The sequence below is a fragment of the Phyllostomus discolor genome, chromosome 2, assembly GCF_004126475.2.
Source record: "Phyllostomus discolor isolate MPI-MPIP mPhyDis1 chromosome 2, mPhyDis1.pri.v3, whole genome shotgun sequence".
Taxonomy (NCBI): Eukaryota; Metazoa; Chordata; class Mammalia; order Chiroptera; family Phyllostomidae; genus Phyllostomus; species Phyllostomus discolor.
In genome coordinates, this window is record NC_040904.2 from 212,608,428 (window position 1) to 212,636,060 (window position 27,633).

The 27,633-nt window shown below is 55.6% G+C and overlaps 2 protein-coding genes and 1 long non-coding RNA gene across 5 annotated transcripts in view; 2 read left to right on the forward strand and 1 right to left on the reverse strand.

Annotated features, from left to right (window-relative positions):
- The window catches only part of MEI1 (meiotic double-stranded break formation protein 1), a 60,981-nt gene extending 49,607 nt beyond the window's left edge, over positions 1 to 11,374 (forward strand). The window contains exons 25-31 of the mRNA XM_028532810.2: positions 462 to 543; positions 732 to 907; positions 7,800 to 7,881; positions 8,342 to 8,448; positions 9,923 to 10,054; positions 10,245 to 10,357; positions 11,186 to 11,374. Of these exons, the coding sequence (XP_028388611.1) occupies positions 462 to 543; positions 732 to 907; positions 7,800 to 7,881; positions 8,342 to 8,448; positions 9,923 to 10,054; positions 10,245 to 10,357; positions 11,186 to 11,231 (738 nt within the window). The 3' untranslated portion in view covers positions 11,232 to 11,374. The remainder of the gene's footprint in view (positions 1 to 461; positions 544 to 731; positions 908 to 7,799; positions 7,882 to 8,341; positions 8,449 to 9,922; positions 10,055 to 10,244; positions 10,358 to 11,185) is intronic.
- LOC118499197 lies at positions 9,483 to 12,246 on the reverse strand. Its single transcript, XR_004901721.1, has 2 exons — positions 12,149 to 12,246; positions 9,483 to 10,048 (listed from the first exon to the last, which is right to left on the reverse strand). It is a non-coding gene; the product is annotated as an uncharacterized LOC118499197 (long non-coding RNA).
- Positions 12,247 to 12,358: 112 nt separating this feature from the next.
- CCDC134 (coiled-coil domain containing 134) lies at positions 12,359 to 27,134 on the forward strand. 3 transcript variants are annotated; one of them, XM_036019691.1, is made up of 7 exons: positions 12,359 to 12,512; positions 14,108 to 14,226; positions 15,047 to 15,168; positions 15,393 to 15,477; positions 17,356 to 17,537; positions 17,833 to 17,904; positions 24,576 to 27,134. In XM_036019691.1, exons 2-7 carry the CDS (start codon positions 14,124 to 14,126, stop codon positions 24,699 to 24,701), a joined length of 690 nt encoding a protein of 229 aa, XP_035875584.1. In that variant the 5' UTR covers positions 12,359 to 12,512; positions 14,108 to 14,123; the 3' UTR covers positions 24,702 to 27,134. The 3 variants fall into 3 exon arrangements, with proteins under 3 accessions (XP_035875584.1, XP_035875585.1, XP_035875583.1); XM_036019692.1 differs by lacking the exon at positions 12,359 to 12,512 and adding an exon at positions 12,567 to 12,988; XM_036019690.1 differs by lacking the exons at positions 12,359 to 12,512; positions 17,833 to 17,904 and having other exon boundaries at positions 13,859 to 14,226; positions 24,576 to 24,842.
- Positions 27,135 to 27,633: the final 499 nt, after the last annotated feature.

A 27,633-nucleotide genomic window follows, 5' to 3' on the forward strand; every position in this document is an offset into this window, starting at 1 on the left:
TTCCTCATGATAGCTCTGGCGGGAGTGAACGCAGGTGACATTGTCCCTGTTTCCTGGCTGAAGGAAGGAAATGCAGTGGCTCGCCCATGGCCGCGCAGCTGGCCAGTGACAGAGCCGGGATTTTGGTTCTGGACTGCCTGGCTCCAGGTCTAAGTTAGTCAGGTGGTGGTCTGAGGCAGGGACCAGACCACAGAGGAGGCCCTGGAAGGCTCCCTGGTGGAGGAGGTCCTTGAGGATGGGGGAGATTTAAGGGAAGTGGGGTTCTCCAGGTAAGGGTTTGACTTCCCTCCCCACATCCCGGAATCCAGGGCTGGTGAGGCGCACGAGACCACGCATGGCCTCCTCTGCCATTCTGGGTGCCACTGGGATGTGTGGGTGGGTAGAACGGATATTGGGGTAGGTCATTTTCTGTCTGAGCTCCCAGAATATGGGGGCTATCCTTTTACCCCCTGCCCTGCCAGGTCCACCAGACACTGTCCGTGGAACTGGACCAAGTATTGAAGGCCCTCAGCTTTCCAAAGAAAAAGGCTGCGCTGCTCTCAGGTGCGGGCTCAGGGGCCTCCAGCAGTAAAAGAAAAGCTTTCCCCTTGGATTCTGAGGTGGATCACCCCCCCCCCCAAGACCAGCCTGCGGTCACCCCACTATTACCAACATTGTTTCCCCCTCTGACAGAGCTGGGTGGAGGTGGGGAAGAAGGCAGGGACCGGATGTAAGGGGTTTCTTGCTTCCAGCCGCTATCTTACGTTTCCTGCGGACAGCCCTGCAGCAAAGCTTTTCCTCTGCCCTGGTGACTCTGGTGCCCTCAGGGGTCCGGCCATCGCCAGCCGCTGAGGACACTGTCCTAGCTCCACTGGGAACATCACAAGTGCTGTCCTTGGTCATTGGACTGCAGAACCTCTTGGTGCAGGTAAGGCCTTTGCCGAGTGGGTCCCTAGTAGTGGGACCTGCTTCTCCCAGGACAAGAGCAAGGGGGAGTGGCTGCCTCTCAGGGCCTGGGGGGTGGATTGATTGGGACTTTCAAAGTTACAGTGACAGAAATGAAACTCAGACTGGCTCATAACTGAGAAGTCCAGGGGCCAGTGCTGGCTTCAGGCAGAGCTGGATCCCAGAGGCTCAGACAATGTCATCAGAACTGTCTCCATCTCTTGGCTTTATTGTCATGGGATGGCAGGATGACCAACAGCTGCCCCTGGCTTATATTGTTCCAGCAGAAAGGTTTGTCCTTTTCCCAGCAGTCCCCAGAATTGAGTCTTATTAGCCTGGCTTGGGTAATGTGCCAATCACTGTGGCCGGGGCATGGGAAGCTCTGATCGCCCTGGCTTGAGTCAGTGCCCTCTGCTGGAGGCTGGCTGGGGCTTATGGTCAGCTCCCCATAACCTACGTGGGGCAAACATGAGAGAGGGATGGTCTGCGAAAGAAAGCCGTTCCCAGAAGGAGGAGGACTGGATCTGGGGCAAGCAAGTACAGAAGATGTCTCCCCAGGAGGGGTTTGTGTCTTACAGCTGAGAGGGCTTTTGGAGATTGTTGTTCATCCAGCCAGCACACACTGTGAAGGCTGGTGGGGGCATGGAGATAAGTCAGGTGCCTGCCTTTGAGTAGTTAACAGTTGTAGGGAGGATGGTGCCTTGTGGACAGGGTGTGTAACACAGCGTGTGGTCAGTGCTGAGCTAAAGCACTGCACTGTGGGGGGGCAGGGGGTAACTAAGGCTGGAGTAGGGTGAGTGCGGGGCCGGCTGTCAGAGAAGGCTTCCTGGGGGAGGTGCCTGAGCTGGGCTGGAAAGGCCAAGTGACTTGTCCGAGGTCCCCAAAGGTGGGGGCATCAGAGATGGGATTGGTCTGGACAGAAGCACCATTTCAGTCTCTAATATGGACTCATTCTCTGTCCCTGGCCTTGTGGCCTGTTTCCTACTCTTGATTTTTGTCTTTCAAGGACCTTATTGTCTATTATTTTGAAATATGAGCTCGTCACTGTAGGGTGACCGAGGCCCCAGACATTTATGCTGCTTTAGTTAGACCTGGACTCTCTTTTCCTGCCCTTTGGCACTTGCTCAGGACAGACAGTCACAGATCCACATGGTCCGACCTGATGGCAAGGTACTCCCAGGACAAGAAGAAGGAGGCGGGGCAGCCTGCAAATGAGTGAGAGGAGTCGCAGAGACTTCTTGGGGCGCCTTGAGCAGAGTGGGCCCCACTCAGTGCCCAGATGATGACTGCACACGTATGATGTGGCTATTGGTTGTGGGCGATGATGTTTCAGGATTGGTCCCCACTGGGCCTGTGCACAGGCTGGGGGGCTGGGAAATGGAAGGAGCTAGAGGGTGCTCCAGGAGTGGGCCCTGTGCTGGCTCTGTGGTCGCGGGTCTTGTCCTGTCAGCACATCTGTGTACAGCATTCACATCGTTGTGCAAACGCCACCAGCACCCATCTCTAGAACTTTGTAGGTGCGCTGGCCAGAGTCACACAGATCCTGTGTCATAGCCCTTGGCTGTCCCCTAACTCTGAAGGAGTTGAGCAAGTTGATCCTCATTTTCTCTATCTGCAAAATAAAAGTCAGCATTAAGCAATGTGGGCCTTTGTGCGGGAATGGAGCATAGTGGAGGGAAGTCTGGGTTGCAGTGAGGATGGAGACGGGTCCAGGGTTCCCTGTGGTGGGTCACATGGGGGAAAGAGGACAAGTCTGTGTCAGTGGAGCGTCCAAAGCAGGGCCGTGGTCCCTGGTGTGATTTGGGTGGCACGGGAGTAAGGAGGGGCCAGAGGCAGACTTCTCTTCTGCTTAGTTTTAAAAGGGTCACAGGACTGTAAATTTCTGAGTACCTCCCAGAGCAGAAAAGAAATAGGTTTGTTCTGGGTTTTTCTGAGATGGAGACTGAGGCCAGTGCATGGAGTTACAGGAAGATAGGAAGAGGCCCTTTCTCGTGGCCAGGACTGTTTAAGGGAAGATCGGGAGGAGTGGAGAGGAGTGTCTCCTGGCTGGGGGCTCCTGAGCAGAAACCAGGTCTCCAGCGAGAACTCCTGCTAGAGGGTGGGATGGACATTGGTTTAGGTGACCTTAAGGTTTCTTTCAACACTGGGATTCTGTTTTAGGGGAAGGGGATGCTCACGAAACAGAGGCCCAGGGGTACACTGTGGAAGGACAGACCCAAGTCACTGAGGAGAAGACTGGAAGGAGAATTAAAAATAGCCATGTCGGTAAACATTACGTAGTTAGCACTTTTCAGTTTCCCAAATCCTCTGTGTCTGTGATCTCATGGTTCTCACACAAGTCACCCTAAGAAAGAGAAGACTGTAGATCAGAGAGGTCATGTGATTGCCACAGGGTCACACAGCTTGTGAGGTGACCTGAGATTAGAGGTGGAGGAAGAGCAAATGAAGTTCTCAAGGGGCTCACTTCCTGGCAGAGCTGGGCAGTGGTCCAGTTTGGCAGGGGCACAGCAGCCCTGGGGATGCAATGAAGAGAACTCCAAGAATTATGTGTGGTTAGAAGGAAATACTGGGTAAGCTGTTTGGGGCAGAGGGTGAGGCCCCTGGTTGGGACTAGAGGGTCAATGAGGAGTGCTCCAGTCCCATATCCCACCATCTACCAATTTGAACCGTTTGGATGGTAGACAGAATTCAGATGAAGATCAAAACTTCCATTTTATTGGTAAAGCCCAAGGGAGAAAATGGCTACTTTATAAGGGCACCGACCTTCCGACAACCTCACCCCAGAATTAAATATACTCGCCAGTCATAGGCAGAGCTGGACAACCCCAGGACTCCTTTCCCCACCTCCTGGCGAGCCTACCCTGCGGCCAAGAGCAGACCAAACCGTCCTTTTCTGTAGACAGTGGGTTCAAGTGAGTGTCTGCTGTAGAGGCTGAGCTGAGCGTATTTCTCCTCGAAGAATCATCTGTTGTTCTAGTCGTCCTTCCTTCTATGGGAAGGAAGTGGACACGGGCAGAGGCGGGTGTTACTCTGGGAGAGGAAGTGTGAGGACGCTCTGAAGTGGCGGTAGGTGGTTTGTGCCTCTGGAGGAGAGAGTGGGACTGCAGGGTTGTGGACTTGCTGAGTAGCCTGTGCTGAGTGAGGGGAGATAGGCTGCCTCCTCCACCCAGGGTCTGCTGCTCAGACACACCCTTAGGTGTGCACTTAACAGGTGTTGACAAGTATCAGGTTTGAAGGGGCACAGAGGCTTAGCCTGGTCAGAGCAGTCAGTCACGTGTCTCCATCTGGCCCTGCACCTGGAGGTTTAAAATGAGGCTCTGTGGACTGGTTGGTTTTGCTTTCTATAATTTTCTAAGCAGGGTCAGATGGTCTCTGTGTTCTTTCAGGCTGGCTTCTCTGATTCCGGTGCAGCTGCTACATCCCTGGGGAGTCTTGTGGGAGGGAGCGTGTGGACCTGAGACATGTCCTTTGTACTCAGACTTCGCTCTCTGATTGGGGTGGGAGTGGAATGTGTTACCAGTTTGGAAACCAGGGAGCCAATTAGTTTTACCAGACTTGAGGCTTTGAGTGAAAGGACCATTCCTACAAGAGCAGATGTTGATGTCAGGTTAAGGGTCTGGAGAGTGGGAGGTGGGGAGGACGGGGAGATAACCTTTACTGACTGCCTACTGTGTACAAGCACTTGAGCTGTTATTTATTCATCATGACTCTGTAAGGTAGCAATTATCATCTCAGTTTTATAGACAAGAAAACAGAGTCCTGGAGACACTAGATAACTTGCCTAAGGTCACAATTCAAACCTAAGTCTTTTGGCTACAAGACCCAAGTTCTTTCAGTGTCTCAAGAAGCGCATCTTGTGAATAGAAGCCATTGTTGCCTGAGAGGCAGTCCCTGGTTTTCCTAATGCCCAGCAGCCCCAGCTCCTCACCCACCATCCCAGGAGCCCTTGCTGGTTGTGTGGGGTCATAGGACAGAGGGTCAGAGAGTGGCACTATGGCCACAGCTCCTCACCAGGTTGGGAGGCTGAGGCAAGCTGGCCCATGGCTCAGTGGTCTTGAGTACCTGGAAAGAGGCTGGAAGTGCCCACTGGTTAAGAGTTAATTTTAGCCCTGGCTGGTGTGGCTCAGCAGATTGAGCACAGGACTGTGAAGTAGGGGATCGCTGGTTCAATTCCCAGTCAGGGCACATGCCTGGGTTGCAGGCCAAGTTCCCCAGTATTAGGCACGTGAGAGGCAATTACACATTGATGTTTCTCTCCCTCCTTTCTCCCTCCTCCCCTCTCTGGCTAAAAATAAGTGAATTACAATCTTTAAAAAAAGAGAGTTAATTTTAGACTGGAGAAGGAGAAAGGGCACAAAGCTGTTAACCTAAAAAGAAAAGACCTTTCTAAGTGGAAGGTAACAAGCATTTGAGATAAAAAAAGAACACCTATTCAGGAATCACTGATTCGGGCAGAAATCCAAACAGGCTTCCAATTAGGAGGCAAAGGCGAGAGGTTATGGGAGGGAAGGATGATTACATCAACAGAAGGAAAGCGTTTCTATTGGTGCAATAAAGTAACATAGTGATGCTAATTCTAAACAATGTTTTAAATTTTCAGTCTGGTAGCCATCAGTCTGCTAGTCATAGTATCTGCTTTCTTACTCTTTGCAAACAGTTCTTTGGGGCACAATGTTGCTCTGGGCCCAGTTGAAAGGTTATTTTGCCCTGTTTTAACATTCCAACAGTCTGAGGCTTAAGACTTGGGAGGCAGATCCTCTTGGATGGCAGCTTCGACACTGCATTTTAAAGTGGCTCCATCTATATTATTACTATTTGTGTTTGTTTTACAAGGCCTAGGGTTTGGTTCTAGACTTGCCAACTACTAACCAGGTGTCCTCAGATCAAGTATTTTTTTTTCTCTGGGTCTCATTTTTGCAGCAGTAAAATAAGGTTGGGTGTGTTAGCTCAACCACTTGAAGCTTGTGCCTTGGAGGCTTTAGGGGTTCTGTGCAGGAGACTCAGGGCTTGTGAAAGGAGGGGCATGATTCCCCAATACACAATTCACTGAGACAGTCATCGTTCATTGAGTGTTTACTCCATGCCAAGCACTGGTTAAACACTGTATCCGTTTCTCATCTCACCCTCTCAGCAACCCAGTAATCTCTCTATTCCCACTCAGCAAGGTCAAGTAACCTTGGCCAGGGTCACACAGGTGGTCAGTGACGAAGCAAGGATTGAAATCTGAGTCTGCCCCATACCCTTAGCCATCAGGCGGCGTTCTTCTGAAGAACAGCAGGAGGAGAGCATAGGGTTTTTTGTCAGTTTGCTTTTACATTAAAAAAAATTTGTTTTATTGAGATATAACTTATATGCAATAAAATTCACTGGTTTTTAAGTAGAATTAGATGATTTCTAATTCTCATGCTATGGAACATTTCCATGACCCCAAAAAGTGTTCTTGTGCCCTTTTGAAGCAAATCCCCGCTCCCCATTTCTGACCCTTGGCAAACACCAATCTGCTTTCTGTCACTATAGCTTTACCATTTCTAGAATTTCGTATAAATGCAATCATACAATAAGGGATCTTGTGTGTCTAGCTTCTTTCACTTAGGTCAATGCTTTTGAGATTCATTCATACTGTAGTGTGATTCATTACTTCATTTCTTTTTATTGGTGAGTAGTAGTCCATTACATGGCTGTCACAATTTGTTTATCCATTAACTTGTTGATAGGTATTTGGGACTTCCAGTTATACGGCTGTTATGAATTAAGTCACTCTTAATACTGAAATACAAGTCTTGGTGTGGATACATGTTTTTATTTCTCTTGGGCAAAAACCTAGGAGTGGGATTTCTGGGTCAAACGATGTATTCGTTTTCTATAGTTGTGTAACAAGTTACCACAAACTTAAGGGCTTAACACAACAACACAATGCCCATTTATTATCGCATAGTTCTCTGCATCAGAAATCTGGGCGGGCTCAACTCAGGGTCTCACAAGGCTGAAAACGAGGTGGTGGCTAGCTTGGGCACTTACCTGGGACATCTGGGAAATCACCCATTTCTTCCTCTGGGGCCTCTCCCAGCTCTCTGAGGCTGCCCACGTTCTTTCTCACGTGGCCCCTCTTCTCACTGGCAGTGAATGTTGATCCTTCTCACATTTCTAGCGTCTCTGGTTCTTCTGCCACCAGCCAGAGAAAACTGCCTTCAAAGGGCTGGTGTGGACTGATGGGACCCACCTGAACAGTCTCCCTTTTGCCATCTATGTAACATAATCACAGGAGTAACACCTGGGAGCAAAGGTCATGGGACCATCTTAAAATTCTGTCCACCACATACACTAAGTGTATGTTTAACTTCATAAGAAACTATCAAACTATTTTCCAAAGGGGCTGCACCATTTTACCTTCCCAGAAGAAGTAAATGAGAGTTTCACTTGCTTGATATTCTGGCCAACATTCTGTATCATCAGTCTTTTTAATTTGAGCTGTTGGTGAGTGTGTAGTGATACCTCATGGTGGTTTTAATTTGCATTTCCCTCATGACTATGATAGTGAGATCTTTTCACATGCTTATTAGTGCATAAAATTTTGTTTGATGAAAGGTTCAGGTACTTAAAAAAAAGGTTGAAACTCACTAGCTTAGATAAACTGAATCTCTTAGTGGGGCCCATGGGCCATCTCCTCTTCTGAAACAAAACAGTCTCTCTGGGTAAATCATCCGCATAAGCGCTGTGCTCTGTGAGTGGGTGAGAAACGAAACAACCAATCCCAAATCTGAAATTGTGAAATCCAAATTGTTCTGAAAAGCAGATTTTTTTTTTTCTTGGTTGGCACCAAAATCCATTGGTAGCAAAGCCTGACATAAACATCTGTGTTTTCTGTTTTCTTGCAGAAGGACCCTCTGTTGTCCCATGCCTGTGTCGGCTGCCTGGAGGCCTTGCTTGACTACCTGCATGCCAGGAACCCAGATATGGGTAGAAACCTCCCCATTCTCTGATGTTCCCATGAGGGAAATGGGGCAGGGGGGCGGGCAGCCTCTGTCACCTCCTGCTGCAGACTGCCATCCCCTTGTTCTGCACGGCACACTGATTTTGCCCAATTCTGCATGGGCAGTGTTGTGCCCAGTATGCAGATGAGGACACAGGCTCAGAGAGGTCAGGCAACACACCCACCACAGTCACGAAGCCCTTAAGTGACAGAGCTCTGCCTGTTGCCCGCCTCCCTCAACAGCAGGGTATGTGGTCTCCCGGAGCCAGGCCACAGAGGTCGACAGAAGCCCAGGGAAGAAAGAGGCTTCCTTGGGTCGCCTGTCCAGGACCCTGCCTCCAGCTGAGTAGCCCTTTCTGAGCCAACAGGGGAAAGTCCTCCTTAGTAATGTTCAAGACCCTTGGGAAAGCAGCACCGACAGCCCATGGTGACTGGTGTTTCCTATAGCACTACACGTGGCCTCCCAGCCCTGGAATAGGTTTTTGCTGTTTACGCTCCTCGATGCTGGAGAGAATTCTTTCCTCAGGCCTGAGATCTTGAGGCTCATGACTCTGGTAAGTGCAGAAAGGGTGGTCTTGTGGTCTGGATAATGTCAGGAGCTGGATGGTCCTGAGGAGGCCAGGGTCGCCTTAGTTTTAGGTAACCCTAATCCTCAAAAGGTAGAGGGGGCTGGGTAGACCTTCACCCTGCCAGAGGCCTTCACCCTGCTCAGAGAATTCCCCTCAAGGCCCACATCTCCCCACCCCCGAAGAGCCAGGTATTCTCGTCCACGCCCTCATAAAGCATTGACCAGAGCCGGCCTGCCACATGCCAGGTCCTATCCTAGGGACTAGAGATGCCGATGAGCCAAATGCTCTGCCTTTGAGGATCTCTGTCTAGAAAAGGAGATAAGACGAGGAAACTGTAGTTAAAGTGGAACGTTATTCATGGTAGAGTAGAAGAGATGCTAAGGGCCTGGTTCGCAGTAAGTGCCTGCTGAATAAACAACAAAACATTTGGAGAGCTTCCAGGTCAGTGAACACTTAGACACTTGGGGCATGGAGCACCTGGTTAAGCATGGAAGCTGTGTGTCCCCACACCATACCTTGACCTGTGCATCTCTTCCATCTGGGTATTCCTGAGTTATACCCTTTTATAATAAACTGGTGATCCAATCAGCAACAAAGGCCCAGAGAATTTAAATAATTTGCCTAAGTCCACACAGAGACTTTCTGATCTCAGGCAAACCAGGGACCTTGGCTGCTTCTACCTCATAGCTGCACTGTCTCAACACGGGGGCTCCGTGTCTGCCGCCGAATGGCAAGGGGAGCACGGGGATGGCACACTGGCTCCTGCCTAACTACAGATGGGCGTTCCAGGAAGGAGGGAAGGACGAGATGTGAATGCGTAGTTGTAGCGTCTCCTACCAGCTGTCATATAGTAGGCGCTCAATAAAACGCAACAATTATAAAACACAGAAACAGTGAGCCTGTAAACGATAGTGCGGCGGATCGGTGAATACATCCGTGCTGGGCTGGGAAGAGAGTGAGTGACTCTGAAGAAGACAGGAAGTGCTCTGCCAGCGCTGGGAGCGGGAGGTGACTACAAGTGTAGTCGGCACTTGTGCCTGGCTTTGATGAAATGAAAGAACATCATCAGTGAACACACCATTTTAGCTGAGGCTCGGAGGACTAATAGGCAGAGAGAGGGCAATGTGACCCAGGCAGTGAAGTGAGAGCAGAACACAGCAGACGGTGGTGTGTGTGGGTAATCACACACAGTCCATTTTGGTCACAAGTGTGAGGTGCAAGGCCAGCAGTGGGGGGTTCCTGAAGGGCCACCTCTCTCAGGGGCTGAAGTCTGCCGCATTTACCCCACTCTCCCGTGGCACAACCCCACCCCTGCTCACTGACTCTGAGCTCCTAGAAGGCAGGGTGCCGTGGGCTACAGATCTGCGTCCATAGCCCAGCGCTGAGCGCAGCAGGGGCGCAGGCAATGCCTGTGAATGGGAATGCTGAATTGCTGCATGTTTGGGGCTTCTTGGGCCAGTTTGTGCGGTTCCAGAGCAGCAGCATCCTCTCTCATGAAGAGGTGGGTCTTGTTCTGCAAGGCGCAGCTTTGGCTGACCTCTCCGCCCTCTCGAACTCCACACTCCAGGCTCTGCGTGGTTTCCTCCTGCAGGTGTGTAGGAAGGGGATGCGTGTAGCCACTGAGGCTAGACCCTCCACACCCTCGTCTCTGTGGAGGGTGGGGGCTCCGGCCACAGCAGCCAGTGATGGGGCAGGGAGTACAGGGGGTAGAGGGAGAGGGGAGGGCCTGTGTGGAGGAGGCTCCGAAAAGGCCTGTCTTCCCTGTCTGCTTCTTCCCTCAGGTCCAGGGCATGGGCCTCCCGGCCGACTGCAGTGTGGCCCAGACACTGCAGGCCTCCTTAGAGGGCCTTTCCACCAGGGCCGCCTCCACCCAGCCACCCCTGCAGGACATGCTGTATCCTTTCTTGCATCTGGGAGCTTTGGTCCGGGCACGGACACCCAGGCTATGGGATGGTGTGGCATCATACTTCAGGACAGAGGTGCACTGCCTACAGCCCTGTCCTCTAAAGCAAGCAGGGGTTGGTGAGAATAATTAATAGTGATAGTAATGACAATGACTTGTTCTGTTTATTAACAAAGATCCTGCCAAGGGCCAGTCACCTTACATGCACTGCATCTAGTCCTCATAGCAGCTAGGAGTATTAATGTAGTTGTATCTTAGGCCAGAGAAGTTAAATGACACGCTCAGGATCACACAGTGGTAGCACCAGGATTTGATCCTAGGTTTATGTTTCCAGAGGCACATCACCAAACCATGGAAGGAGCTAGTTCTCCCCTAGGAGCTTTAGAGCAAGTCGCCCGGCGCAGTTGGCACAGGTGCTTCCCTCAGCCCAAGATGGTGCTGGGTGACTGGCATGTCCCGGAGAAAGCCTGGGGTCATGGGCAGTGGTCAGAGACCCTCTGGGGGTTGTTGTGGTGCTCCAGAGAAGCTTGGGTCGGGAGGTGTGTGTGTGTGTGTGTGTGTGTGTGTGTGTGTGGAGGTGCTTGCTCCCCATCCTACTGGCTGCCTTCCTGGCACTCTTTCCTTTGTCCAGGGAATAGTCCCCTGCTGTGAAAATTACCTAGCCCAGGTGTGCAGGTTCCAATTGTAGAATCCAGCCCACCCTACTCAGGAGCACCTCTGTTCATCTGATGGTTCTTACCCTTTTGGCGCTCTGGAAGTGTGGTTCCCCCATGGCTGGCCCTACCTCTCTGGTGTTCTCCTCTCATGTTCTGCTGCCAGCTGCCTGGGAGGGGTGGCCGTATCCCTGTCCCACATCAGAGGCTGACCCTCAACAACTGAAGACCCAGGAAATGGAGAGGACTGAGACCCGGAGAAGACAGCAGGGCACAGCGGTTTGGGAAATGGACCACAACTGCAGCCACTCATCTGGAGCCATTTACTCATCAGGAAATAAAATGATACATTCAACATGCCTACGTGAACTCTCCCAAAACCTTTCACTCTCAACCTATCTTGGCCCCTTTCAGCTGTTTCTCTAGTCAGGATGGAGGGCCTCCTCGGGGAAAGGGAGGCGGGGGCTGGGGGGGCGAGATGTGTCCTCTTAACACAGAAAGAGCACCACTGCCAGCTGGTTGCCTCAGTTGTACCCAGAAAACACCATCCATCCTCGGGGCTGGAAGGGCCATGAGAGGCCGTGTGTTCCGCGCTGCTGTTACTCAGGTGCTCTCAGAGGCCTTTTACCTGCTGCCTCTTCTCGGGTGGAGGTGGAGAGAAGTAGTTTCCAGGCAAGGAAGCTGAGCAGATCAAATCCTTCTCAGCCTTCCAGCTGAGCGGAGAGCTGTACCAGCCCAGCCCTTCCCTGGCTATAGTAGGTCCTCTGTGTTCCTTTAACGGCCCTCCTTGGAGCTTGTATGCCCACGCGTGCAGTTCTTTTAATGTCCGCCCTCAGCCCACGGCCCCTGTAGCTCCTTTCTAGAATACCTGCCTGCGAGGGTCCCAGTGCCGGAGACGGACCCCGCCAAAAGTGGTTTTAACTCCCTCCTAATGAACGGGCAGGGAAGCCCCGTGTACACAGGATTTGGAGCTCGGAGGGGCGAGCGGGGGATGCGCCAACTCCGCACTGCTGGTTACTGTAAAAAAAGAAAAAGGTGCTAGTCACGACCCACTGAACTGATTTCGCCGAAACCCTGTCGTATGACGACAGTTTCGGAGAGGGCGCGGGGCCCCGCTTTGCTGACGCACCCTCTACGTTGGGCGCCGACCGAACTTCCTCCGATCCGATCTTTATCGAGCCCCCTGTTCCGGAGCTCCACGCGCCGGAGCCCCGGCGAAGTGCGGACGGAGCACGGCTTTCGGGAACCTCGCTCGCGACGAGTCGGAGAGACCTGCGAGGCGGAGCCGGAAGTGAGGTCACTGCCGCGGGCGTCGCGGCCCTCACTCATTGGCCAGGAGTGGCGCGGTGGGCGGGACGGCGCTCGGCGGTCCCGGCGCTGCAGCTCACCGGTACTGTGGGGTTCTACTCATTTGCGGGTGTCCCGGCGGACGTGGGAGCCGCATGTCTAGGGCTGCGGCTGCCCCTTCCCGCAGCTCTCGCAGCTGTGGCCTCGTAGGTGGGGGTCGAGTCACGGACAGGTAGGCTCCCCGTGGGTGGGGGACAGAGAGTGCGGGCCCTCGAACCGGCTGCAGGCAGTGGGAGTTAAGATTCTCCTCTTCCTTTTGGAAAGATTGCTCTCCTCCCGGAGCCCCAAAGCTGGAGTCAGCAACCGGGGTCTGCGAGCCCAGATAGCTGGCTCAGGCCTGGCCCGCCATTACCACGCTGCTCTTGCAGAATGGGTTCAGAGTAGTTCGCGGAGCTGGTAAGAGCTCTAGGGACGCGCGGGCGGGGAGCAGGATTGGGAGGCCGGAAAGTGGAAATAACGGTAGGGAAGGCAGACCCTTCCCCACGCAGTCTGTTTTTTTTCGGCTTTTCTTTCCCACTCTTCCCCTGCTTCAGTCATTATCTGGTGTCTGATAACCCCCTGCCCCCAGGTTCTCTTCTAGCTTGTGTCCAGTTCCCTGGAGTCTTGGGTGTGACATTGGAAGGTAGGGTGTCTGGGTGAACTTGGACTACTTTTCATTCTCTCGGTTTCAGCTACATTACCTGTGTGTGGTGGGGGTGGTTCTCTTGGTGGCCTCTGCAGATCTCACCATCAGTAACTGCGCATCTCTCCCTTGGGACAGATGTCCTGGTGGAACAGTAACCTGCTCGGGGATAGTCTGTGCTCATTTAGACTCTTGGTTTAGCCTGGGAATAGTGGAGTGACTGGGCAGTTACCTCACTTTTCTGTGCCTTGGTTTCCGCGTTGGTGAAATTGGGCCCCTGTGATCTGAAGCTGAGGCCTTATCTGACCACTGTATTTAATATTGCACACCACCAACTTCCTCTCCTTCTTCCGTGCTTATTTTACAAGTTTATTGGTTATCTCTTATACTTACCGGGGAAATAACTATAATGAGTGCAGGGAGTTTTGTCGTAATCACTGGTGTATTCCCAGCTCTAAAACAGTGACTAGAACATGGTAGGTACTCAATAAATAATGGGGGCATGTTGTCTGAATAGGAGTAGGTGTTGCCTGTGGTGCCTATGGTTCCAGAGTGAGTAACATCCCTTTTATCCCAAGACTGTCCTGCTTCCCTTCCTGCTGTGTGTCCCTTCCTTTCTGAAGGAAGTCAGGAAGGTAAGGAAACACCAGAAATTTCACAACCCCTCTGACTGCCTGGGCCTCCTTGACCAGATACCTTCCTGGGAGGCCAGGACGGAGGGCGTGGGGTTGAGAAGGAATGATACTGACCAGCCCCTTATCCCTGTTTTACAGTGAGGAAGCTGAGGCTCAGGGAGGCTGAGCAATTGGCCCAATGTCCCATAGTCAGGATGAGCCAGGGCTCCAGCCCAGAACTCCAGACGCTGACCCCTGTGCTCCAAGCCAGCATCCCGGCATCGCTGGCATTTATCTCCCTCCCTCCTGCCCACTATCTCACGGTCTTTATTCTGCCTGCTGGTCATGGGCCGTGGGCTAGGGACTGGGACTCCAGGACTTCCCAAAGTTGGGTTCTTGGTACTTGGAGGCTATGCCATGTCAGGGGAAGTTGCCATTCACCTCCCCTGTTTTCCAGAACACCCAACTCCAGGTCTCACTTTGTTCCTCTGGGTGACGTGCCTAGCTCCAGGGTCGTGGACATGGACCTCTCTCACTTCCTGGTCTTCCTGTTTGTCCTGCTACTATCTGGGACAGGAGCCACAGGCTCCCTGAAGACCTCCCTGGACCCGGGCCTGGAGATCTGTATCCTTTGGTGTTGGAAGCGGGCTGTGCCTGAGGGGTCTATAATGGCGTCTTCACACTCACAACCTCCTGGGGCATCCTAGGGATGGATCAGGCCCAGCCGATGGGAACAGGGGAGAACAGGTCAGCTACTCTCATCAAGTCCGCTCTCTTCTAAGTCTCAGTTTCCCTACTGTGTTCAGTGGAGAAGGTAAGGCACATCTCTCAGAGCCACGAGGGCTCTGAGCATTATACATATGTGTCTAGCACCTTGTGGGCGAGACCCTGGGCAGGGACTCCGGTGCTGGTATACTGGGCCACCTACTCTGGGCCAGGCCTTGGGGACACAGAGATGAGTCAGGACCAGTCGGTCCCTGGCTTTGAAGCCTTCATAGGCCTCACATTGTGCTTTGTGACCAGTGATTTGATACGGAACATGGGAGAAATGCTGTGCTCTGGCTTCTGAACTGGATCTTGAAAGAATCAAGACTCATAGAGAAGGGTTGGGGGCAGAGCATGCAGGGTGAGCGGAGGAGCGGAGGTTCTGGGAATAGCGAGTGGTTGTAGGAATTGGCGGAAAGATGGGAGGAGTGGGCAGGGGCCAGGTCCTGAAGGGTTGTATCTGGGCTCTTGGGTGTGGGATCCTTTGTGGACTGGACGAATGATACGTCGTAGGATGGGAGGGCTTCCCAGTGTGTTACTTCCACGGAGGGGGGGCGGGGCTAGGCCTCAGGCGTGGGCATCCGTGGCCTCTGCAGGTATTTGCTGATCAGGAGGGGGCCCTCTGGGTCGGGACCAGGCAGGGGTGTTGGTGCCGGCTCCTTAACCCAGTGCCGCTCAGACAAGAAGCTGTTTGAGGTGAAGCGGCGGGAGCAGCTGTCGGCACTGAAAAACCTGGTCCAGCTGGACGACGTCCACCAGCAGTACAAGATCCTTGACGTCATGCTCAAGGGGCTCTTCAAGGTGCGGACAGGCGTGGGGCAGCTCGTGGCAGACCTGGTGTCTGATCTGGGAATCTTTGTATCTTTGATCACCTGAAGGATGAGTAGGAGTTTGTAAGGGGATGGGGTTCAGTGGGGGAACTACGTGCGCACAAAAGATCTGAAGTAGGGTTTGAGTAAATGGATGGGGCCATGGTGGTCTGTGAGGCGTCTGCAGAGCCACTCAGCCAGGTGGGGTCCCCTCAGGTGCTGGAGGACTCCCGGACAGTGCTCATCGCCGCGGACGTGCTGCCGGATGGGCCCTTCCCCCAGGACGAGAAGCTGAAGGATGGTAGGGTTTTCCCCGTCTCTCCCTCGCCTCCCTGCCACCTTGACCTTCTCCGGTGGTTTCTTCCCTTCTGTGTCTGCCGCTCGTCTTTTCTCTCTGGTGTTCCCCTTTGGTCGATGGGTGCTTAGTATGTGGTTCTCCAAGAATTCCTGGGCTTCAGAGCCGGTTTCTGTGTCCCTGATACACACGTGTCCCTCGGTGCTGCCCTGTGCTCGGAGCAGGGGAGCCAGGGAGGAAGTTCTGCCCACTCCCACTCCCACTCCAGGGATCCTTGCCTTCTCCACCAGCTGAGCCCTAAGGACACAGGTGGCAAACACTCCAGCCCTCCACCTTGTTTTATCCGGCCTGGTACCTTGAGCTCCTTGCCCCTCGTGAAGGGGTAGTTACATTTATACAGTCCTAACTTACATTCGGCCCTTTGAAGGCAACCGCGAGGCTGATGTGGCTGCCGGTGAGAATGAGTTTGACACCATGCTGCTTAGGGGGGGAGAGAAGGCAAGGGTTGTTCCCATTTACAGGAGGAAAGACAGGCCTGTTGAAGTGACTGGGCAGTGGGGGCAGTTGCCCCCACGCTTGACCGCTGTTCTGAAAGCCCCAGCCCCCGTAAGTTCTTTTTTTTTTTTAAGACTATTTGGGACAAACATCGATAAGTAAGGTAAAAGAATATTCTGTGTCCCTTCGTCCCTTCTTCCAAGAATTTCTCTCCAGCGGTAATTTTCCCAGTAACTGGTAACATTTTAACAATAAAAGGTCTTAGATTACACTGAGGGAGCTTGGAAGTAGCCTTTACGTGGTCAGTGGTGGACACTTTTACAGTTATCTCTCCGCTGTAACTGAGGAGGTTACGTGTATCTTGGCTCTTCAACCAGGCTGACTCCTGAGTTCAAGACTGTTCTAAAGCCCCGGGGTCTGGCCCCACTTGGCTTAGACCCAGCTTGGCGTGTGTCTGGAGGAGGCTGCTGATCTCTGTGTGTGGCCTGGCCAGTGCTGGAGGGGTGCCTGGGCCCGATCGTGAACAGGAGCTGCCGCCAGGGCCGGGTCTGCACCTACTCTTCATGCTGGCCTGGCTCAGGGGACCTGCCATCACGGTGGACACTGAACTCAGTCTGAACTGACCGACCTGTTGACCAGAGGAAAGATATTAGTGGGGAAATCGGTGGAATGCAAATGAGGTCTATGGATGTAGTGTATCGATGCTAATTTCCAGGTGTAGCTTGTTGTGCAATCTACAGGTGTAGTGGTTATGTAAGATGGTAACAATAGAGGAAGCCAAGTGAAGGAGATTTGTGGTGTATTATGTAAGTCTAAAATTATTTCAAAATAGGTACTTAAGCCTTTAAAAGAAGATAAAGCTGAGAGAGTATTTTTAAAAGACAAACCCTGGCATGCTTCCTGGCCATCCCACCAGACCTGAAGCGTTGTCGCTGATACCACAGTTGTGCTAACACCAGGCTCCAGACATTTGGGTACCGAGTTGGGGAGAGTAGGCCCCAGCAAAGCCTCACGTGACGCCTCTGCTTCCCTGTGCAGAATGACACCCTCCTCTCGTCTCCACAGCCATGAGTCCTATGAGCCGTGAGATACTGGGGAAGGGGCAGGGCCTTGGCAGTCAGACAGGGGTTTGCAGCCTGGGTTGCCGCTCACGTTCTCCCGTGTGAAATGGGAACAGCTGCCCCATCTCCCTCTAGTGGTGGCTTGAGGATTCAGCGATCCGGTGCACATAACGCCCTTCGCACGGGGTGCACCTGCGGGCAGCAGGCACTGGTGCCTTCTCTGCTCAGTGGGCTTGGCGGGCCCCATTCTCTGGGAGGTGCCCGGGGCTGGCCAGGAGGGCAGTAGAAAGGCATCCGCCCTGGGCACTCACCGGGGTCTTCTCGCCAGCCTTCTCCCAGGTGATGGAGAACACGGCCTTCTTCGGGGATGTGGTGCTGCGCTTCCCGAGGATCGTGCACCACTACTTCGACCACAACTCCAACTGGAACCTCCTCATCCGCTGGGGCATCAGCTTCTGCAACCAGTCGGGCGTCTTTGACCAGGGGCCCCACTCGCCCATCCTCGGCCTGGTAAGGACAGGGGCGGAGGCGGTCCGGAGCCCTGGCTCCCAGAGTCCCGTGGGTCTCGCAGCTGCCTGCAGCTGGGCCTGACTGTCAGCCCTTGGTTGTGTTTTCTGTGATCAACCTCAGGGCACCTCGAGGTGCCATCGTGAGGGGTTCTGTGCCGACTTCAGCCCCTAGGGGTCATGCCCTGGTCCACATCTGCCCAAGTCTTGGGCCCTGGGTTCCAGCGTGGAGGGAGCGCCTCACAGGTGAGCAGGAGGCAGGAGAAGGCGGAGGATGACTGGCTTTTCCTTGTCTGCAGATGGCCCAGGAACTCGGCATCAGCGAGAAAGGCTCTGACTTCCAGAACCCGTTTAAAGTAGATCGCACAGAGGTGAGCTGGGGGGCGGTGGCCGTGTTCATCTGCCTCTGCTGGGCCTCGGGGAGCCAGGTCCTGCAGGGGGTTGGGTGCCCGGGGTGGAGCCTGAGGGTCTTGGACTTGGAGCCAGACATGCCCGGGTCTGGGTCCAGGAACTGTCACTCACTCACCGGGGCCTGCGGGCTGCCCCTGTGTTAGCCTCGGGCTGCCTGTGTACTCACGGCACGGGGGCCCCGGCCGTGGGGCAGTCGGAGGCTGTGAACACACACTTCTCCGTGTACGGTAGACACTGCACAGCAGGTGTGTGTGAGGGAAGCCGGGGGAGGTCAAGTCATGCTCTTCTCTGTCCCTGAGCCTCTGATCACCCAGCCGGGCTTCTGTCCTGCATTCTTGTACCTGTGTCCTCCTTGGGGGCTGAGGTGGGCTCTGGGGGCTGGGGGCTGGGGGGTAGGATGACAGGTAGGGGCACACACAGTAGAGGAGAGGATCAGAGGTGGCAGTGGGGACAAAGGGGCGGGGAGGAAGGGCTGGAGAACTGACCCCTTAGATCTCAAGCTCACCTCTGGTACAAGAAGGGGAGGGGTGTCGGGGTCTGCAGGGGGCCTCAGAGTTTCCACCCTGCTTGCAAGCTGACAAGCCAGCCTGCTCCCGTGCATGGACGCTGACAGGTCAGAGAATTTACCGCAGCACAAGCGTGTCCAGAGTAGGGCTTGGTCGCGTTGGTTCCCCATGTTCCCTGAGTCCCACGGGGGTGACACAGAGGGGCCCAGGTAGATGCCACACAGGCAGTGGGTTTACATCATAGCCAAAGAATATCAAGCTTGAGACATTTACCACTTTTATAGTGAATACTCGGTTGCGGGGTGGGGGGCAGTTTGCATTGAAGACACCACCTCATCCTTCAAGGTTCTCTGCAAACACAGTCTTGAGAAATGGCCCCGGTACAGAGTGGTCAGGGCTCTGCCGTCTTGGTGCGCCCAGCAAGAACATGCAGGGACGCGCAGGGCCCCGTGGGCTGTCTCCCCCACAGTCCACCCTTCAGCCCTGGGTGTCGCCACTTAACTCGGACTTCCACGTGGACGTGCTGCTCAGTCTCTTAAGCTGACCAATAGAGGCTGGGACCAAATTTGTTCAGTTTGCCTCCTGCTGCGTTTGGTTAAGGCTGCCATCAACACGACTACGCAGCAGGATGAGGCCAGCCTGCAGCATTGATCTCAGCCACGTGCTCCAGGGTCCCGGACTCCGCTGTGATCAGTTTTGGGGGAACCAGCAGGTCTTATCCTCGACAGTCAGATGTGGTCGAAGGCAGTCTCCATCCATTGTCACCCACCCCAGAGTGTAGACTGACCTGCCGATCTTTGTCGTTATTGCCGGTAATTATGAGGGCAGTAGATGGACCCGCAGCGACCCTCAACCCCGGTGGAGAGAGATACTCTGTGGCTCACTGTCTCCCTTGTGCTACACTGGATGCGGGCCACCATTATTACACTGTTTGGCTGAATCCCAAGTGTCACTACGCAGTTGCAGCCTCAGTGGCCCTACACGACAGAACCCCGGGCCACTCAGGCGTCGGGAGAGGAGAGGGGTTTGGGTCGGGCAGACTGGAACAAGGTTGCGCCGGCCTGTGTGTCTGCACAGGGTCCCTTGGGAGCTGCCTTGGATGGCATCAGGCACACCGGAGTGGGTCAGTGCTGACCATGTCCGCGTCAGCTTTTCTGTCACGTGCTCGAGAGTGACACATCCAGCAGCTGGCCAGATGGTCATCTGCGGCTGCCCCTTGGCTTGGGCAGATCCTAGGACTGTTTTGCCAAGTGGTGGTGCTGGATCTAAGGGCACAAAAAGGATGAATTGTTCTTCGCATTTCCTCAGGCCCAAGGCGTTACCCCAGACGCTGGGATTGTGGCTATAAAACTGGTGTGTCACGTCCCAGTCGTCCCCCACTTGCACCTGCATCTCTGTCCGGAAGGGGCAGGTGTGAGCGGGACAAGGGCACGGTTCACAACATTTGCAGAGGCACCTCATGTCTCCTTCTTGGCCCACGTGGGCCACTGTGGGGGGACTCGGCAGGGAATGTACTCAACCAGCGGCCATCATCCTCATGATCTCGGGCCATGCCGTTCCAGCCTGGGACTCCAGGTCGCCAAACCAGAAGCGCAGAGTCGGTTCTGTGCCAGCCTGCGGTGGCAGGTGCGCCCTGCCACCTCTAGTGCCGTGACGCCCGCACGTGCTGGCTCGATCCGCCATGCAATCCCGTCAGTCTCCTCAGGGAGAGGCCCTTACCGTGGGCACCTGAGTGACACGGACGGTCCGGATGTCCCTGTGGCTAACGGCCCCAAAATGGGATGGCCATCTCCCGTCTGTAGTCTTGTGGGTGGCAGACCAAATGGTGGGACACTGACAACAGCTAGTAACAGTGCAACACACCCAGTCACAGGGAGTGTTGTCCAGGCAAAGGCGACGGCTTTAATTCAGATCACTGGCCGGCTGGCCTTTGTGGCAGCTGGTCTTTCATGGTTGTCGTAAGGGCTGATGGCTCTGCCACCCGCAGACAGCCACGTCAGGGGTCCCCACTGCACTTCCAGGTTGATGATTCGCTAGGACTCGGTGTATAGCCGTGCTCACAGCCATGATTGAGCACGGCGAGAACCCGCAAAGCAAAATCAGCAAAGGGAAAAGGCGCAAGCGCGAAGTCGGAGGGAAACCAGGCATGGGCCGCCGGTCCCCTCCCAGTGGAGTCACGGGGAGCGCTTAATTCCCCCGGCAGCCAGCTGTGACAGCGAGTGTGAAAGTTGTCTACCGGGGAAGCTCATTAAGGACTAAGGCCCACGGTTGTTACTGGGACTGGTCACGCGGTCCCCGCTGCCTGGCACATGCCGAAACCCCAGACTCCCAGGGGGAAAGCAGGCATTCCGCACGGACCCCAGCTCAGGCCCCGTGAGCCGCTCTGGTCGGTCAGGGTGGTGGGAGCCCTCCCATAACCCCAGTCCCCGGACGCCAGCCAGGGGCCAGCCTTGGAGGCAGGCCTTCTGGAGGTTAGCAGCGAGGGAGGCCCCGCTAACTCTTTTCTGCACAGCACCATTGGCCAGTAATTCAGTGGAACTGTCAGTGGACCAGGACTGAGTATTTAGGGTAACTTGTGAGTTTAGTGGCCTATTGAGCCAGTGGTTTGTCACCCCTTCATGTAAGCCCAAGATGACGAGCTTTACCAAGCCTGCTTACGGCAGTCACAGTCCTGTTCAGTCCTGTCCCGGTAAGGGACAGTCAGGGCTGGGTTCTCGGTGGGCCTGGCAGGAACACGCAGGGGCGCTTAAGACCCCAGCAGATTGCCTTTCCCAGTGCGGAGCGCCCCCAGGGGTGCCGTGTGGCCGTGACGCTGGCTCTGTCCTCACCCTGCAGGTCACACACAGGTGCCCCACGCAGGTGGGGGGTGAGAGCGAGGGCCTCAGAGAGAGGGGGCTCCAGGTAGGGTTCGTTCAGCTTCATCGGAACGCGCCCGCCCTGCTGGGACAGAACCAGAGCAGCAACACGCTCTCCTTCCTTCTCGTCATCTGGGGACAGCCCCAAGGTTTTACGCATTAAAAAGACTTTTTTAATGTATTGATTTTAGAGGGAAAGGAAGAGAGGAAATTGCTTTGTTGTTCCACTCACGTAAACACCCATTGCACGCTTCTTGCATGTGCCCGGACCAGGGATCGAACCTGCAACCTTGGCATATCGGGACGATGCTCTAACCAACTGAGCTAGCCGGCCAGGGCTTACACACTTTAATGTCCAGCATGGACCCGTCCACTGGCGTGGCCCAGGCTTGCTCAGCGCCTGTCATGCACTTTCTCTACACTCGCCGGTGTTCCAGGGGCCTCCCCCATGTATGCGGCTATCACAGGCTCCAACTTGTGTCAGGCTGAGTGCTGGCCGTTGTCCCTCCCCAGAGGGGTGGCCCTCTCCCTGCCCTTCAGGGGCCTGACACATCTACTGGGGAAGGAGGCAGGGAAGCACGGTCCCAGTCCAGTGCGATCACTGTGCCAGTGGAGGAGGGAAGTGGTGAGCGCGGGACCCCTCAGGGAGCCTGGCCCAGCTCTGCTCCCTCAGAGTGGGGAGGGTTGTGGGGTAAGTAAGAGCTGCCAGGCGTACTCAGGGGAGACCTTCCAGGCAGCTTAAGGACCAGCTTAAACAAGGGCTCAGAGACACGGCCTGCTCCTTCCTTCCACATTTAGTGAGCACCTGCCGACTCGCCCTGCTCTCGCTGGGGAGGACGTTCCAGTTGGAGGAGACAGTCAATAAAAATACACACTGTGAGAGGCGGTGACCGTGGCTGTGGGGGGATGTGGTTAAGGAATCCCGGGGTAGGGTGGAGGTACAGTTATTATCTTGCATGATGGGATGCAGAGGGTCTCGATGAGAAGACCGGGAGGAAGTGAGGGTTGGCGTGTCGTCGGGGGTGGGGGGAGAACTTTCCTGGCTGAAGGAACGGCAAGTGCAAAGGGCCTGAGCCGGAAGCTTGTTTGGAGGGGTGGGGAGAGCGAGGAGGTGAAGTCGGAGATGTCGGCCGGGTCACAGGGCCCTCGGAGGGCTCCCGGGAGCCTTGGCATCCACCCTGAGAGCAGAGGGACGGGCTCTGACTCACCCCCTTTGAAGGGTGTGGCTGCTGTGCAGGGGATAGTCGGGGGGACCGGGTGGAAACGGGGACACTGGTGGGGAGGCTCCTGTGCTTTCCGCGTGGGAGTCGGTGGCGGCTTGAACTGGGTGCCAGCAGTGGGGCTGGCGAGGAATGGTGAGGTTCCGGTTCTGCTCGAAGGCAGAGCCAGCCGGACCTGCTGCAGTGAGAGAGAAACCTTAAGGATGAGTGGAAGAATTTTGGCCTGAGCACGTGGAAGAATGGGGCTGCCAATGTCTGAAGTGGGCGGACTGGTGGGAGCAGGCTGGGGGCTGGATAGGGAGCCAGGCCTTGTTTGTGGGCCTGGTGAGCATCCGAATGGAGATGCCAGGGAGGCAGTTGGCCACACGACTCTAGATTTCAGGAGAAGGGCTACAACTCAGACTACAAATGTGAGTCACGCATGCAAAGAAAATATCAAAATCTGTGGCCAGGAGGCCATCACCGGCGGTCGGAGGGCGGGGGAGAGGGTCAGGGCAGATGGAGGAGCAGAGTGAGGGTTGAGGCCCGAGATGTGGCTGCAGTGGGGGTTGGAGGGAACGAGGAGGAGCTAGCAAAGAGCCCCAAGAAAGAACAGGCAGTGTGAGAGCCGTCAACCCAAGCGTCGTTTCCCAGAGGTCGCATGCATGAAGGCAGGTGCAGGAAGGAGTGATGGGCCCGTGGACCCTGGTGGGGTGGAGAGGAGAGGTTGGGAATACGGGGCCCGAGGCCCGCCACTGGACTTAGCAACGTGGAGGCCATCAGAGATCCTCACAAAGGCTGTTTTGGGGGAGGGGTGAGGACGGAAGACTGGATTTCCAGAAGGTGAGGGGGAAGGAAGCAGACTCGGGAAGTGTAGCCAACCCTTCTGAGGAGTTTGCTTCCCCGGGGAGCAGACCAGTGGGGGAGCAGCCGGGGGCAGTGTGGGCTCGAGGGGAACTTGAATGTAGCCGGTGGGAGAGGCCGGCACGTCTGCGTGCTGATGGGAGCGACTCAGGAGGGACCGATGGCCTGGAGGTGGGAGGGTGGCCTGGTCTCCTGGGGAAGGGACCCCGGAAAGGGTTGGTGGGCAGTGTTCCTCTCCTGCCCCACTAGGTCTGGGCTCCCCCGCCACGGCTGAGCCCTCTGAGGCTGAAGGGGCGGGGCCTCTCGACTGGCCTCTCCCCAGCCAGAGCCAGGAGGTGTGGGGGTGGCCTGACCTGTTGCCCGGCTCCTCATCTCCCCATGGAGGACCAGGGTGAACTCGGAGGGACAGGAGGTGGAGTGTGGCAGCGGGAGCACTGTTCATGAGGACAGGGGCGCTGGAAGGGGACTGGGCGTTGGGGAGATTCAGCCATGCCAGGTTGGGGGCACATCTGGGACATCTTAGCAGAGGTGCCAGGTGGGCACTTAGATATGGGGTGCACATTTCAGGGGTAGCTGACCATACAGATGTAACGGAAGCCTGGGTTTGGAGAGAGTACGGGGGAAGGCGTGCAGGGCCCGGGGTTGCCCTTTAAGAGTGCCCCAGCCGGAGTCCTCACCCTCCTCCCACTCCTGCTCACCCTGTGTTCCGTTTCCTCACCGGGCACCGCCCTCCACCGCCCAGCCTTCTCTTCCTCCCACCCCCTTTCCGGGGTCTGTCAGTGTGACCTGTGACCCACCGGCCTCCTGTGCACCCCCTCACCTGGGCAGGATGCACGCTGCCTCATCCTCCTCCGTGGTGTGCGGCCGGGGCTTGGGGGTGTGCTCCGTTGTCAGCCCCCTCACTCTTGGGGCGGCCTGTTGACTGTCTCTGATGCCAGCGCAGGTTCACGCCTCGGCACCTGCCCCTCTGCCTGGAATGTCCACCTTCCCTCACCCTGTGTGCTGTGGGCCTCTCAGGACCCACGGGCAGTTGTCCCCAAGCCCACCAAACCATCTCCATGTCTGCGGGCTCCCTGAGGGCAGGGCCTGTGTCTAAGCAGCCTCCCTGCCCCCGCGACCCACAGTTGTCCCCACGGCCCGCAGTGGCCCAGCTCACAGGAAACCGCCGCCAGTAGACTAAGTCTGACCGCCCTGCTCTCGCCCTCAGTTCGTTTCCAGCTCGGACCCTCTCCAGAAGGCCCTGAGAGAAGAGGAGAAACGCCGGAGGAAGGAGGAGAAGCGGAAAGAGATCCGCAAAGGCCCGCGGATCTCCAGGTCCCAGTCCGAGTTATAGGCCCGTCGCAGCCCAGGGTTCGAGAGGCCAGGAGGAAGAGGAGGAGGCAGCACGGCCCAGGGCAGGCAGCGCTGACCGCTTGGTGGTGAGAGCCGGCCCCTGTGAAGGGAGGTTCTGTTCGCTTGGCCCCTTGAAGCCAGCTTTGAGGCGCAGCTGAAGAGACTGGGCCGCGGAGGGCTGGACTTCCTCCCGGGGGGCCTCCCTGGGGGGAGGGAGCGTGGAGGGGCCCGTCAGAGCACTCTGTGCTGCAGATCTAACCCTGCGGAGAGGCTGGGGGAGGGAGGAGGGGGCCGGGGCTGTCCCCTCCCAGGGGGTGAGGACTGGTGACCGGCTGGCTGCTGCCCTTCATGGGGAGGTGGCAGAACCAGGATCCGAGCCACGTGTGGGGGTACCACACCTGCTGCTGGCTCTACTGTGTCACTGAGCCACGTGGCGTGAGTTCCAGCCCCCTGCAGACATAATAAAAGCCAGCCGACCCTCTGGGCAAGCCACAGCTGGTTTGGGCCCCAGGTAGCTATGAAGCCCTTTACCAGACAGGTAGCAAGGGGCCTGGTTTGGGTAACCAGAGGCCCTCAGAGACTAGTGAGCACCTGCGAGGATGTTCCCACCTCATCAGGATAGCCCCAGGCCCTGGGGGGGGGGGGGAGGAGGAAGGGCAGTGAAGCAGGGCCTTGGCTTGGCCTCCTAATCCCTTCTGAGCACTGTCCTTGAGGGATCAGTGTTGGAAAGGGACAGGAAGTGTCCTAAGAACGTGTTTATGCAAGGTGACCTTGGGGCAACAGGATCTCTGTCATCCACTGTCTGGGGACAGTCATAGAACAGGCACAGGGAAGTGTTAGTTAGCCTGTCCTCTCTGGCGGTGCTGGGAGGCCCTCAGCCTCTGGGCAGGGGGCGGGGGGGCAGGCTGCAGCTCTGCAGAAGGCCATGCTTTGTGATGGCAGAGCTGCCCCAAGCTGGACTGGTCAGTGAGCTCTCCGGTTCAGGACGGATGCAAGCAGAGACCTGTGCCACAGGGCAGGGAAGCCGCAGGCTCTGAGTGAGCAGCTGCCTTCATTGTGCTCTCCCCAGGGAGAGGAGGGAGGGGCTCTGGGGGGCGGAATTCTAGCTCTGTCCCTTTGACCTTGGCAAGCCAGGGCCTGCCTCTTAACAGGGGAGAGATGTACCTTTCCTGAACCCACCACCACCACTACCACCACTGTCAAAGCCCAGGGGAGACCCAAGTCTTGTCTCAGCCCATCGGACCTGCTGAGTGAGCCTGGCCCACCTCTTGTCTGTGCTGTGGCTTCATGGACAGAATGAATTTGATAATGTCTGATTGCTTGCCCAGCCCTTTTCCAAGGCCGGGCTCTGGCTTTTCAGTGACAGGTGTCCTTCTTGGATGGCTCTTCATTGTCCCATAGATTTTTGCTAAGCACCCACTGTAAGCACAGCCAGGGAGAGGGGCCCAGTCTTCACCTCGACCCCACCTGGTACCTTTATCCTCCTGGGCTCCTCCTCTTACACCTTCCACTTCTCCCCGTCTTGGTCGATATCTTCCTTTCCATCTTCAAATGGTTCCACGTTTTCCCATGTGACACTGTCAGAGAGACAGACAGAACCACCCACTTCCCCTTTCTCCTTCCCGTTGCCGCACTGCTGATTGTTGTGGTCACTGGTTCCTGGAACTCCACCTTGAGTCTTACTGTAGGCAGAGCCTGTCCACCTCCCGCGCTGGGAGCTGTAGAGGCCGGAGGGTACTGTTTGTCCGGCCTCCTCGCGGCTGGGATTCAGTTCTGTGGCCGAAGTGCCACCACCAGCCTGTGTGAGTGGTGCTGGTGGAAGCAGTGGCCCCAGGGGGCAGGGGGGTTCCTAGTGGCCGCACCAGCTCCGGGGATGCCCAGTGACGCCTTCGGTGTTGCTTTTAGCGTGGTCTTAGCCCTTGCTCCCGCTGAGCTTCCAGGCCCGATCTGAGACACCCGTGGAAAGTCTTGGAGCTCCCAACATCCCCTAGGGCAGGTCTCCTCAACAGTGGCGCCCGCCGTTTACACTCGGGGCCACATAATTCTTTGCTGTGACTGTGCGGAGGGCTGTGTGTATTACAGGATATTTAGCAGCATTCTTGGCCTCTGCTCACTAAAGCTGTAGCAATCTCCCAGTGTGACGACCGACCATGTCTCAGACACTGCCAGACATACCCTGGGGGCAAAGCCCCCCTGGCCCACCCGCCACCCCTCTTCCCCCCACTGCAGCCCCCGTGCCCCTCTGCGGAGCCCTGTCGCCGCCCGCACGCAGAGTGGTGCTGTTGGCGGGTCTCGGGAATCCGCCCAGGCTTCTGGGCCACCGTGTCGTCCCGGTTCTCTGCCCGTGGTCTGAGCCTGCCCCGTCTCTTCCTGATCCTTCTTTCCTCACCTGTGCCTTAAATAAAGAGGTTTTTGTTTTGGTTTGGTTTGTTTTGGTTTGGTTTAGTTTCCCCCATGCTCTTCCTGACAGCTGCATCCTCTCATACCACAAAGCTGATAGCACTTGTCCTGTTGCCACCCGGTCACCCTGATGCTCCTGCAGCCGTCTCTGGGGGGTTACTGAGGCTGGGGGACAGGGGGGCACCGGACCAGCAGATGGTGGCCTCCGCCCTGTATGGGGAGCCTTGAGAGGCGCGGTTGAAGGCCACACTGCCCGGCCCAGAGCAGGGTGGCAGGGTTTGGTTTTCTGTCTCAGGGTGAGACTGGTGTGCAGTGAACACCAGCTCTCCAACATGTAACGATGAGAACATTCTTGTCTTTTTTTCCTCAAAGTAAGACTTTATTTATGTTATACAAGTTTATTATAAAAAGCATATTGAACTCTCAAGAAGAAAGTAAACTACCCTAAACCCACCGTTCCCATAACCATGACTGACACTCAGCTGTTGGGCCTTCCATTCGTTTGCCTTTCACGTGAGCAAATAAATCCCCGT

Excerpts from the sequence above, each read along its gene's own strand:
- CCDC134 (XM_036019691.1), top strand. The coding sequence starts at position 14,124 with ATGGACCTCTCTCACTTCCTGGTCTTCCTGTTTGTCCTGCTACTATCT. Across the intron at positions 15,478-17,355 it reads GGACGAGAAGCTGAAGGATG|CCTTCTCCCAGGTGATGGAG; the intron begins GTAGGGTTTTCC and ends TCTTCTCGCCAG. Across the intron at positions 17,538-17,832 it reads ACTCGCCCATCCTCGGCCTG|ATGGCCCAGGAACTCGGCAT; the intron begins GTAAGGACAGGG and ends CCTTGTCTGCAG.